At 36.9% G+C, this 13,389-nt stretch overlaps 1 protein-coding gene across 4 annotated transcripts in view; it reads right to left on the bottom strand.

The window, feature by feature from the left end:
* The window catches only part of drp2 (dystrophin related protein 2), a 158,085-nt gene that overhangs the window by 27,241 nt on the left and 117,455 nt on the right, over positions 1–13,389 (bottom strand). For all 4 annotated transcript variants that reach the window (XM_051860018.1, XM_051860019.1, XM_051860020.1 and 1 more), the window contains 5 exons: positions 12,647–12,707; positions 10,084–10,145; positions 9,549–9,623; positions 5,730–5,931; positions 3,236–3,321 (listed from right to left, as the gene is read on the bottom strand). In XM_051860018.1, coding sequence (XP_051715978.1) covers positions 3,236–3,321; positions 5,730–5,931; positions 9,549–9,623; positions 10,084–10,145; positions 12,647–12,707 — 486 coding nt within the window. The remainder of the gene's footprint in view (positions 1–3,235; positions 3,322–5,729; positions 5,932–9,548; positions 9,624–10,083; positions 10,146–12,646; positions 12,708–13,389) is intronic.

Consider the following 13,389-nt stretch of genomic DNA (forward strand, 5'->3'; position numbering starts at 1 on the left):
CACACAATCCACGTTGCTTGAGGTCCAGTGTAAAGTTCAACGCATAAAGGTCAACGCATACCAGGAAGTTTTAGAGCACTTCATGCTTCCTGCTGCTGACCAACTTTATGGAGATGCAAATTTCATTTTCCAACAGGACTTGGCATCTGCACACAGTGCCAAAGCTACCAGTACCTGGTTTAAGGACCATGGTATCCCTGTTCTTAACTGGCCAGCAAACTCGCCTGACCTTAACCCCATAGAAAATCTATGGGGTATTGTGAAGAGGAAGATGCGATATTCCAGACCCAACAATGCAGAAGAGCTGAAGGCCACTATTAGAACAACTTGGGCTCTTATAACACCTGAGCAGTGCCACAGACTGATCGACTCCATGCCATGCCACGCCGCATTGCTGCAGTAATTCAGGCAAAAGGAGCCCCAACTAAGTATTGAGTGCTGTACATGCTCATACTTTTCATGTTCATACTTTTCAGTTGGCCAAGATTTCTAAAAATCCTTTCTTTGTATTGTCTTAAGTAATATTCTAATTTTCTGAGATACTGAATTTGGGATTTTCCTTAGTTGTCAGTTATAATCATCAAAATTAAAAGAAGTAAACATTTGAAATATATCAGTCTGTGTGTAATGAATGAATATAATATACAAGTTTCACTTTTTGAATGGAATTAGTGAAATAAATAAACTTTTTGATGATATTCTAATTATATGACCAGCACCTGTATATGGTGCAGCTTTCAAGTAAATCCATCTGGTTTTAAAGATGTTACGATATTTTTTACTGGAAAATAAAAATATTTTAAAAACTAAAAACTCCTTTTTTTGCAGCTTGGAGTCCAGTTAGATATGCTTGATGCAAGCATTGATGTAAATGTGGACAAAAGGCTAACATTAGCCGAGAGACAGAACAGCTCACGTAGAGTGTGTCATGAAGCTATCAATGAGCAGAGTGATCCTGACAGGAGTGAGAATATTCTCTGCAGTGCCAATATAAATAGCACCATCTAAAGTGACTGGCACACACAGACCTGCTGTGCAGGCACACATACACATTCACACCCACATGTACAGTAAACCAGCCTCATACATAGTCAAGGCCAAGGACAGATTTTGGATTGGGTCAATCAGGGCCAGAACCCCGGGGCCTCTGACTGAGACACCCACTGTTGCCCAACACCCAGAAACAAGCTACTGCAAATGTAAAATTGACAGATGAACAGCGCTTTCTGCCAGTGGCTGTTGGCATGATATGAAATAGACAAAGAAATGAGAGATGTTATCTGTCCTAGCCACTCTTCAGCACTAACAAAAAACTTATTGCAGCTTTGATGTTGTATACGACATTGCACATCAGTGTCTCTTTTGCAACATATTGCACACAATGTGTGTTTATTTTTGCAATTGCAACATTATTTCATTTTTATTGCAACTTCTTGTGTTTGTGACTTCATAAATCCGAATTGGGACTTTATGATAAAGTCTATTCTTAATTGGAAAATCCAGTTTAAGCAAGTAGCTGATTTCTAGTTTAGTCTAAGCTTGTCATTGGCTGGAATAAGCTGGTACACCATCAACAAACCAGCTACTTATGGTGATCAAATTGGATTTGAAACATGGTGGCTGGTCAAACAATTAATGAATAGTTTGGACCAGTTAATGACCAGCTTAGACCAGATAAAAAAACAAGCCACCATGTTCCAAAATAAGATTAAACAGGATTTTCCAACAGGAACGAATCGCAATTGCCACATAGAGGCTGATGCCCAAAGGCCCGTTCAGGACCATAATTTGTCCATGGCCGATAGGTCTCCATCAACACAGTTTAGTAAGGGCAGATGTGCTCTTTACTATTGGAATGGCAAGGTGAAATTGAAATTGGTGACAAAGGGAGCAAAACTGATCAATCAGTCAGTACTAACTCTCTTTACTATTTCACATTTTAATCTATGTTTGGGTGATTGTATTCTGATCCAAGGGTGTTCACCTCTGGCTTGGATTCTTCTCCTCTGATTCTTTCTGCGGTGCACTGCACCTGTCTCTTATTTACTGGGTCCTGCTTGTGACTGCCCTGTCAAATTACCCTCTAACCCACTCTCTTCCAAAAGCAGATTTAGGTCACAGATGAAATTTTAGAGCATGAAGGCCAAAAGAAAAAAAAACTCATGAGAGAAAAACTATGACTTTGCACTGTGACACTCGCTTTTTGTTTTTACTTTAGTGTTACTGGACCACAGATTCCAATAAAGGTAAGAGGAGGTGTGTAGATCAGATTTTGCCCACATAGTGGGGACCAAATTTCAATAATAATTCGGGGTCAGTAAGAAATGTAGGGACCAAATTTCAATCATGGACCCCACATTTCAAGAAATAATAATAATTAAGAAAGGAGAAGAAGAATGTGACACTAAAGACTAAAGTAATTGGCTGCTAAAAAATTCAGCTTTCATCACAGGAATAAATTACATTTTAAAATATATTCAAATAGAAAACAGTTATTTAAAATTTTAATAATATTTTACAATATGACTGTTTTTAATGTATTTTTAATAAAATAAATGCAGCCCTGGTAAGCGCAAGAGACATTAAAAATTTTCCGAACCCCAAACATTTGAACAGCAATGTATGTTGTAAGGATCAGCCAATAGTGGCTTAACTGTGGTTCAGAAACATAATAAATTGTGTCTTAATGAAAAAAGGCTTCTGTAAGGGTTTAGGGGTAGAGTTATGGAACAAAAGAAAGATGGGCTGGCAGATTGTACTAATGTTGTGAAAAAAATATGACGCTTTGAGTGCTGTTGAGTGGATTCGTAAACACCTCTGATTGGCCTTTGTGTTCATGCGCTCATCAGATATGTCTGTGATTGGCTACAATGATCAATGCACGGGAGTGTTTGAAAGCACACAGAAGTGTTTGAATTTGAAAGTGGGAGCGGTCCGCTGATAAATGCCTGCTTTCAAACGCTCCCGTGTCTGTGTAAACGCTCAGTGAAGAGCGTCATCGATGTCTATTTACAACATGTTTTTGAACCGTTGATCATTGTAGTCAATCACAGACATATCTGATGAGTGCGTGAACACAATGGACAATCAGAGGTGTTTACAAATCCGCTCAAAAGTGCTAAAAGTGTCATATTTTTAAAATTTCAGTACCAACTTGGTATCGTGGTCGGCACTTTTGACAACACAAGATTGTACAGAAAGGCATCAAGGTTATGAGACAAATGTGACTACTCACATTTATACTTTTCCTGGATGTCTGCGTTGCATAGAATAACCAGGCCCGTCTTGAAGGAGAGCACTCGCATCTTACCATTACGACCACTAGAGAAAGGAACACACTCCAAAAATTTGAAAGAAATACAAACACAAATTCAACATTCAAAAATTCACTGAGGATCTTCTATATTGAAATGACCCGGTCAGTTAGTATGACCATGTAGTAGGTAAGCAGGACCAAACAGAACTGAAAGGCCCTGCATCATGTGGTACAGTCAGCTCAATGTTTCGCCGTGGCTTGAAAAATCATTTCATCAACTACCTCAGCTCACTACTACAGTCGTTAACAAGCTACCATAGATATATGGTCAATATATGAAGTTCCGGAGGAGTAACTTCCTCCAACCCATCTGAATGCTTAATGAGGAAGCTGTAAGGGGCTGGTTCTGCTAGCTGAGCAAAACAGTGATGCAGCAAGTATATATACACAGTGAACTTTTCAGATATTTGTACAGTGGTAAATTTTTTGCCTTGTTCAATGTTTTATGCTTATAGGAAAAGATATTTCACATTTACTGCACCAGATAGGTCTGTCAAAAAAGACTAAAACAGGTCAGGAAGAATTTGAGCTCCACTAAGATCAAGGTCTCAACTGGCAAATCCAAACAGATTGCTGTTCAGATCCAAAAATATTCTAGAAAACTGATCAAGCACTACCAAATCACATTTTGCTGTGTATAACAAGAAATCCCCTGTCAGTATTGCTACTAAAGGGAACATTTCGAACCTTGTTTGGCTTTTTTGTTTAACTGAGAGATTGTCATTATCATCCTTATGCATGCTGCTCATTCTTATTCACATTCGTTTGTGGCAAAACAAAAAAGCAATTACTATCAATTATTCACAGGGTGAGAGCTCTGATTTTCAGTCATTAGCAGTAGGTAGTTAAGAGTCTGGTACAGTATATATTTGAGACAAATTCATGATGGTTAATGAAAAACAAACAAATAAATCCCTCTTTTTGTTTTGGGGGGGGTTAGGTTACGTTAGTTAAGGAGCCAGAATGTGAATGTTTGCCTATTGGTAAGAGATTTAAGGGGTCAATCAGAGTGTCCACACTTATATTACATAATTTTCAAGAAAAGTTTCAAATGAATGATTTGTGTTGCATAAAACATAACATATTCTTCCTTACACCTTGAATACATTTGAGCTTACACATCTTAATCACTGCTTTCGAAAAAACAGTTTAAAAATATTACGGAAGCCTTGAACCGCATGGTAGAAAAAAAAAGAAAAGAAAACTTATCTCGTTATTTCGACATAAGTTATTATTTCAATATAAGTCGTTATTACGACATAAGTAATTTCGAGATATTAACTCGTTATTTCGAAATAATAAGTCGTTATTACGACATATCTCGTTATTTCGACGTCATTTCGACACAAGTCGTTATTTCGACACAAGTCGTTATTTCGATATAATATCTCGTTATTTTGACATAAGTCGTTATTTCAACATCATAACTCGTGATTTCAACATAATATCTTGTTATTTCAGCATAACACGTTATTTCAACATAATAAGTCATTATTTCGACATAATATCTTGTTATTTCAACATAAGTAGCGTGTTGGCTCACAGTCTCAGCTTTTACTGCGATCGCCGCGGTTTCAAATCCGCCTTTTGCCGAGCTCGCTCTTCTCTATTTTCCCATCACATATCACATTAGAAATAACAAGATATTATGTCGTAATAACGACTTATTATGTCAAAATAACGACTTAATATCTCGAAATAACGACTTATGTCAAAATAATGAGATAAGTTTTCTTTTTCTTTTTTTCCTCCCCACCATAAGTTTTCTTTTTTTTTTTCACCATGCGGTTCAGGGTTTCTGTAAAAATATATTTTTCTAGGCTAAAAATGATTAATTCATAGATATCATTACTTTGTTGGGGAGTCACACATCATCACATTTTAAATAATGAACTAACCTTGTGTTGTCATAAAAAGGTCAGACTATCTGATATTAGAGGATTCAAGAATTTCATTTATTTTTTCGTTATAATAATAGGATCAATGTTGTTATTGTTAACTAAAACTAAAACTACTAAAGCATGATTTTTGTTAATTTAAATAAAGCTGAAATAAAATAAAATATGAATATTAGATGAAAACTTAATCTTAAAAAAGTAAACAAAAATTAGAAATGTAGCCTTGGTAAGTAAAAGAAATAAAATAAGTTTTTTTTACTTTTCCCCCTAAAAATATCAAAATTCATTTTAATGCAGAAATGCTTAGCACTTTTTAATGCATTTCTGAATTAATTAACAGATGGAACAAGAATGTCATGTCATAGACCCTTAAATCCCATAAAAAGGACAGCCCTTTATGCACAGGCTGTGACTGACCAGTAAAATTCTCGCAGACAGCAGGAGGATGCAGAGTTGGTTTGACATCATTTGTGGGAGCAGGTCAAAGGGGTTGTGGGTGACATTACCGTCAGTACCTGTCGTAAACGTTCAGCAGCCAGTTGAGACACATGTCGACGCACAGGGGGATATTGATTAAGACGGACCTCTCCTCCTCTAGTCTCTCGTACAGGGAAGTGAGAGCGTGGATGACCTCGACCACATCCATCACATGTTCGGTGTGCTGCAACTCCTGTTGTCTAAACACGTCCACCACGCTGCTCAGCTTCAACAGGTCCACTAGAAAAACACACACATACATATAGGCCAGATGCTTATTACTCCATCTGGAGTGTTAACTAATTGGATTTGACTGCTTTAACATAATTTTGTCTGGTCATCTCTAGTGCAGCAGTGAGAGTATAGGGTTAAGGATGTATGCTGATGTCATCCTAATTGGATAATAAGCTGAAACATGGAAGCAGAGAGGCCACAGTGCTTTCAGGGTTAGATGGGTAGACAGAGACACTAACAGGCTTTTTGTTGATGCTCTTTTTATACAGCCATCCTCAATCATCATCACCGTTTCTATAGCAGCCCGGTTATTAATTCGGCTAATGACATGGACTAGCAAACCATGAGGTGCACTGAGAGTAAAGAGAGAGAATGAAAAAGAGAGAGAGAGAGAGAGAGAGAGAGAGAAAACAGATGCAAGCAGTAGATGCTGTCCTGAGAGACACTAAAATGCACATGCCATGCTCAGTGGGTTCAACCTCCTTAAAGGCACAATATGTAACTTTTCGCTGCTAGAAGTTGCCTATTTAAAACAAAGGCGTAGCTTGATGACGCCAAGATTAAGTGCGGAATCATGGGAGATGTCGTCTTCACCTCACAACCAGGGGAAAAATCATGTTCATGGATAAGATTATTGAAGTTACTGTAGTATGAAGCAGAGCGGAGATTGCTAATGAGAGACGAGCGCGACACACAGCTTGAGAGAAGCAGAACTTTTATTATGCCACAGACGGCACTTCCGCTTCTTCCGGTTAAGCGTACATGGGGTAACGCAGCGCTGTTTTATCATATTAGATAAATTTGAGTGTGTTGAAAATGATGTTATAACGCTCGGCGGCTGCTATGAGACACTTGTTGCACACTGCAGTAAGCTAGATCGATATTAGAATATCATATTAACATAATCAAGAAAATGAGATTCAAACAATAATATTAAACGTGTTGAGCTATATAACAATGATTAGTTTTCTGTCTATAAATGTATCCAAACAGTTGTTCCCTTGTCTAATAAAATATATAATATACAGTTGCAAGAAAAAGTATGTGAACCACTTGCAGAATCTGTGAAAATGTTAAGAATTTTAACAAAATAAGGGAGATAATACAAAATGCATGTTATTTTTTATTTAGTACTGTCCTGAGTAAGATATTTACATAAAAGATGTTTACATATAATCTACAAGAAAAAAAAAAAAGCTGAATTTATTAAATTAACCCCATTCATAAGTATGTGAACCATTGATTCTTAATACTGTGTGTGGTTACCTGGATGATCTACGACTGTTTGTTTGTTTTGTGATGGTTGTTCATGAGTCCCTTGTTTGTCCTGAGCAGTTAAACTGAGCTCTGTTCTTTAGAAAAAATCTCCAGGTCCTGCAGATTCTTCAGTTTTCCAGCATTTTTTGCATATTTGAACCCTTGACAGCAGTGACTGAATGATCTTGAGATCCATTTCACACTGAGGACAACTGAGGGACTCAAACACAACTTTTAAAAAAGGTTCAAACATTCACTGATGCTCCAGAAAAAAACATGATGCATTAATAGATGGGGGGTGAAAACATTTGGAATTTGAAGATCAAGGTAAATTGTATTTAATTTGTCTTCCAGGAAACATGCAAGTATCTTCTGTTGCTTCTGAACGGCAGTACTAAATGAAAAAAATGATATTCAAGCGAAATAAGAAAAATTTGGACCTCTTCATCCTGTTCAAAATTTCCCCGACTCTTAATGCATCGTGTTTCCTTCTGAAGCATCAGTGAATGTTTGAACCTTTTTTAATAGTTGTGTTTGAGTCCCTCAGTTGTCCTCCATGTGAAAAGATGGATCTCAAAATCATTCAGTCACTGTTGTAAAGGGTTCAAATATGCAAAAGATGGTGGAAAACTGAAGAATTTTTGGGACCTGGAGATTTTTTCTGAAGAACAGAGCTCAGTTTAACTGCTCAGGACAAACAAGGGACACATGAAGAACCATCACAAAACAAACAAACAGTCGTAGATCATCCAGGTAACCACACACAGTATTAAGAATCAGTGGTTCACAAACTTTTGAACTGGGTCATTTTAATAAATTCAGCTATTTTTTTTTGTCTTATGGATTATATGTAAACATCTTTTATGTAAAATATCTTATTCAGGACAGTACTAAATAAAAAATAACATGCATTTTGTATGATCTCTCTTATTTTGTTAAAATTTTGCACATTTTTACAGATTCTGCAAGTGGTTCACATACTTTTTCTTGCAACTGTATTAAAGCATCTTTGGTGTTTCCATGGTTTTTACAAAATAAAACCAGAAATCAAGGATAACACAGGAATGATGTCATTGATAGGCGACACACGGACATAGTTCGTGTCCTGGTTAAAATTGCTTGTTTCTCTGGATTTAAACATTATTTGAAACATTTTAGATAATGTAAGTACAAAAGTCAACAAAATATATAACACTGTTCTAGTGGTTTTTGGATATTTTAATCCAAAAATCTTACATATTGTGCCTTTAAGTAACCTGAACAATTTATTCATGTCTTCTTCATGAAGATCATTCTATAAACAGGTACATATGTGGAAAAAATGTTCACATATGTACATATGTGTGGGAAAAAAGAATATCAACAAACAGCTGATGGCATATTTTACTGTTTTACTCTAGACTATATGAAAACCATCTATAACTAAAATTAAAATGAAAACTGAAAGCAGGTTTATGTCTATCTGTGATTTTAGTTAATTCTGAAATTTCTTTTATATTTTGTGAATGGCATCATTTCATTTTTTAGTGAACATTTCAAGGACAAGCTAAAGTCTCCTCTTTTTCACTTTACCATGTTTTGACTTGAGGACACTTCTTAAGCCTCTTACTTTGAATTGAAAAAAGAAAAAGAAAAAAAGCAGGACCTTGTAGTTTCAAAACCCTGAGTGAAAAGTCTGCAATGTCAACTTTCTGAAGCATGTCTTCAAAAATTATGGTACAATGCATTTTACTAATGCTTAAAAAAGAAGCCCATTTTTACTTGATTACATATACTTTTATAGAAATATACGCTTACATATACGCTTTATATAAGGATCCATTTATCCTGTTCAAAACTCTCCAGAAAGAAGAAGACATACATTCAAAAGTAGCCGGGCATTCTGAAGAAATAAAATCTTTTGCAAGACACATATGAATCACAAATATTTCACTGTATTACAGAAGATGTTTTGCCAGTGCTCGATTATTTTTTAGAAGGCTCTTAAAAGCATAAAACGCACTTATATGGACACGTGTATATTTATATTATGTACACAGTGGAGGGGCTGAAGGAAACAAGGGAACTGCCAACGGGAGAGAGCTCCTGTCTGGACAGTGGCAGATAAACATCCACCCGCAAAGCGTGTCACATGGGGAACTGTGGTTAATTCTTCATGCAGACTTCTTAATTACCACCCCCGAAGAAGTACAATCACACCAATTATTAGGCTTAATTAAGCTGCATAAAAATCAGTAGGCTCTAATGAAAAAGACAGATCAGAAGCTCACAGCAGGGCCGGCCCTGTACACAAATAATCAATGACGTGGGCTCAGAGAGCAGGAGAGGAAAAGGGCAAACCAATGTGGGTGCTGCTTTTTACATACATCTTAAAGCCTTCTGCACGTGCCTCAGCTTCATGGCCGTCCGGTATGCAGAGAACTTGATGTTATTCAGGTCCGCTGTGAGAGAACAGCAGGGAGTAAAAAAAAGAGAATAACATAAGGAACGAGAAAAAAAGCCACAAAGGAATTAGCAAACAGTGAGACAGAAAGCAATGTGTCACTTCAGTGGGGTTGAGATGTTTATGCTCATGCCGTGCCGGTGTGTTTAGACTACTTGCGTCACATCGCATCATATTAGCACATACAGTAAACGCCCTTTAATCATTATTAATTAGAAGCTATGGTTGTATGGTTGGCCCAGCTGCCCTCGGGTTAACGAGAGAGCTGTTGACATCTCTGGGGTGGGATGAAATATTAAGTTATAATTAGAGGTTCAGGTAAAGAAATCGAGCTCAGTGTGAGACCATCTTCTAGTTGGTGTATTTGAGCTTGTGTGTGTCCACATCACGGCTCCCCAGTGGGAAGTAGACACATATATGATATAAGAGCAGAGTTTAATTGTGTTTAATTGACTTACCCAGAGCCTGGTATAATTCAGTCATCTTTGGATGGTCCCAGCAGGTTGTCTGGGCCTGATGGCTATAAAAGGGGAGAGAAAGAAAGATAAATAAGAGGCAGAGAAGTGAAGCCAAAAATAGAAAAACATCGAGAGAAGAGGGAGAACACATGTGAGAGAAACATTAATGTAACAGTTCACCCAAAAATTAAAATTCTGTCACTCATTCTTTCATTATTTATTACCCTCATGCCTCTCCAAACTCATATGACTTTGCTTCTTCTATGCACAAATGCAAATTTTAGTCATTATGGACTGAAAAATTTCCCCTCCGTCGCAGCTTTCAAATCTCATTTGCAAATGCCATGCTCAGTAGTGGGTTCAACCTACTTAAGTAACCTGAACAATTTATTCATGTTTTCATTCTACAAACAGGTACATATGTGAAAAATGATCACATATGCACATATGTGGGGGAAAAAAGACTGTAAACAAACAGCTGATGGCAACTTTTACTGTGTTACTATAGAACAATTTGGAGCAGACGTCACATTTAAGTCACTTGCAGCTGCGCGCACATAGTGGTGGCAGAAAAACAGCGGTAACAAGTGGAAGAAAATGGGTAAAATCCACAGAATAAGAGAAAAATGTTTTGTTGTTCCTTTGGATGTCAGAATCGGAATGCAAAAAATATAGTCTTGATTTTTATAGAATACTGTTGAAGACGCCCTTTGAAGCTAAACACAGACGTTTATATTGTAAGTCACAGACTGGACTGATAAAACCTGCAATGATTAGTCTACTATTAAAGCATGAATTTGATGTAAACAGTAAGTTAACATAATATGCAGTTCATAGGGGACATACATACATAGCAGTTACAGCAGGAAATAATATTTAAACCTATAACATTTTACATTGATAACTTTTAAACATAAAACATTTTTATCTCTCAATTCTGACTTTTTTCTTGCATTTGCGTGTTTATATCTCCCAGTTCGGACTTTATAACTCGCAATTGCGAGTTTATATCACAATTCTGACGGGAAAATAGTCAGAATCGCAGGATATAAACTTGCAATTCTGAGGAAAAAGACATCTCACAATTCTGTTTTTCCTTCTAAGAATTGTGATATATAAACTCGAAATTAACTTTTTTATTCTTTTATTCCGTGGCTTCCACAGACTTTGTCTTTGTGTGTGTGTGTGTGTGTGTGTGTGTGTGTGTGTGTGTGTGCGCGCGCGCATGTTTTTGTGACATATCAGGACGCAAATTTGTATAATGACATGGGTATGATATGGGTATTACAAGGAGAGGGTGACTTATGAGGACATAATTTTATTTTACCACCTGTATTATTATGGTGGTTATCAGTACATTTAAGGTAAAAAGCAGATTTTGATACCACATTATAACATACCACTTAATTTAATATGCAGTTATATACAGGCACCAATATGCCATCCCGCAATACCTGAAACATTGCTATACTATGATGTGAGAGACAGAGAGGGTGAGCACTAACAACTACAGTGATCTTGAATAAAGATCTCAGTGTCATTAAGTGCTCATATCCTCAAACATAAGGGCTGTTTTGATGACATTCAATGAAAATCTCAAATACTACACATGGCTCGAACAGGCATGTACAATGAGAGCTAGATAAATCTGTGTGTGCTACATGGTTTACTGCATCAACCACCTGTACTTATGACTTCCTGCACTCTGCAGCCTCTATAGCACCAGCAGCCATGAAATAAAGATATAAGATGAATAAATAATAGGAACAAATAAACAAGTGTGAGGGACTGAAGAGGGAAGTTTGCCAGCTGTTCATTCACTCATCATTACCTGCGCTAATGATTACATTGATCGGCCAGCGACATGAAAACCTTCTGTTGCATAATTTTTACCCTGTGGCTTGTTCACATAGACCACCATATTGTCCCTTCTCACCATTTGGCATGAAATTGATTTTTCCTTGTCTGCTCCTTTTGACGTCAGGGTTAGTAATGTGTTCTTGTCATTCTATCAGCCAATTGTAATTCCATCAACAGTTATGACATAACTTCCACACATAACTTTTTAAGCCAATAATCTAAGCTGTGGCTGTGATTCCAATAAATGCTATTTTCAGTTTTCAAATTTTTTTTTAATAGTTTTAGTTAATGATAACAACACTGATTTCTATGAATAAAGATTTCAAATGGTAAAGTTCCAGGGAGCCTAACAACTATCATTAAGATGAATAGGAATGCTAAAGGAAATCTTTCAAACTATTACAGACCTCCTTTTCCCTCGACTGAGGATGTTAACCTCTGCAATCCCCATCCAACACAGACTCTGTTGTGACATCTATAAAGTCAAATTATTAAAAATGCACCAGGCTGCGTGACAAAAGGAACGCCACAGCTGAAATGTTGTTTTCTTTTTTCATCTCTGTGCAATAATCTTCTGCACCAGGGATCAGTAATTGAGTTTTCTTTCTATTCCTGATAATCTGACATGCCCATCTCACAGTTTTACACTGTCTTTCTCACTTCTGATGCTCATAGACTGCTGATGGTTTACGGCTGGACTTACTTGATATAGTATGGCACTTTGTTGGGGGATATGGCACGTTCCCAAGGAATCTGCACAGAGCCTGGAGTGACAAAGGAAGAAAGAGGGCAATATCAATCAGACAGACATGTCGAGCATGAAAAGCTATTTTGAAAATCTCAAACGGCACAGCTCAAGGTCCTTCAAGCATACTGCTTCCACACGGAGAGGCTATTAAACAACAGTTGCACCTCAAAAGTGTTCAGAAAAGCTTTTCTGTAAGTGGAGCTGTGTAAACTTCTTTATGTGGAACTTCTAAGGTCAAACGCTGCTGTGCTATGACATACAAATGGTAAAAAGTGAGAACTATATAGTCAGTGAGGTCATTTACAGAGCTTCAGCACCCCGTCTTTCTTTTCAGCTGCTTTTACACTTTAAAAGGAATTAGGTGTCAGCACACTTAAAATTCTCAGTTTATGTAACGTTATAAGTTTTATCCTTCCCTCTAGTCAGTGGTTAAACGAGTGAGGACAGGGTAGGGCTGCTCGATTATGGCAAAAATCATAATCACGATTATTTTGGTCAACATTGAAATCGTGATTATTTAACATGATTATTGGTGGGTGATATGATCAAAGTCTTATTTCATGATATGAGTCATTTTAAATGTCAGTGAAATTTCACAATTATCAATACTTCAGCAAAAACTAATACTAGGTTAATTAATGTAAGTAAAAAGTCCTCAAAACAGCTACAGAAGACAATAAACAGTCAACAATTAAATA

Source organism: Ctenopharyngodon idella, chromosome 14, assembly GCF_019924925.1.
Source record: "Ctenopharyngodon idella isolate HZGC_01 chromosome 14, HZGC01, whole genome shotgun sequence".
In the NCBI taxonomy this organism is placed as follows: domain Eukaryota; kingdom Metazoa; phylum Chordata; class Actinopteri; order Cypriniformes; family Xenocyprididae; genus Ctenopharyngodon; species Ctenopharyngodon idella.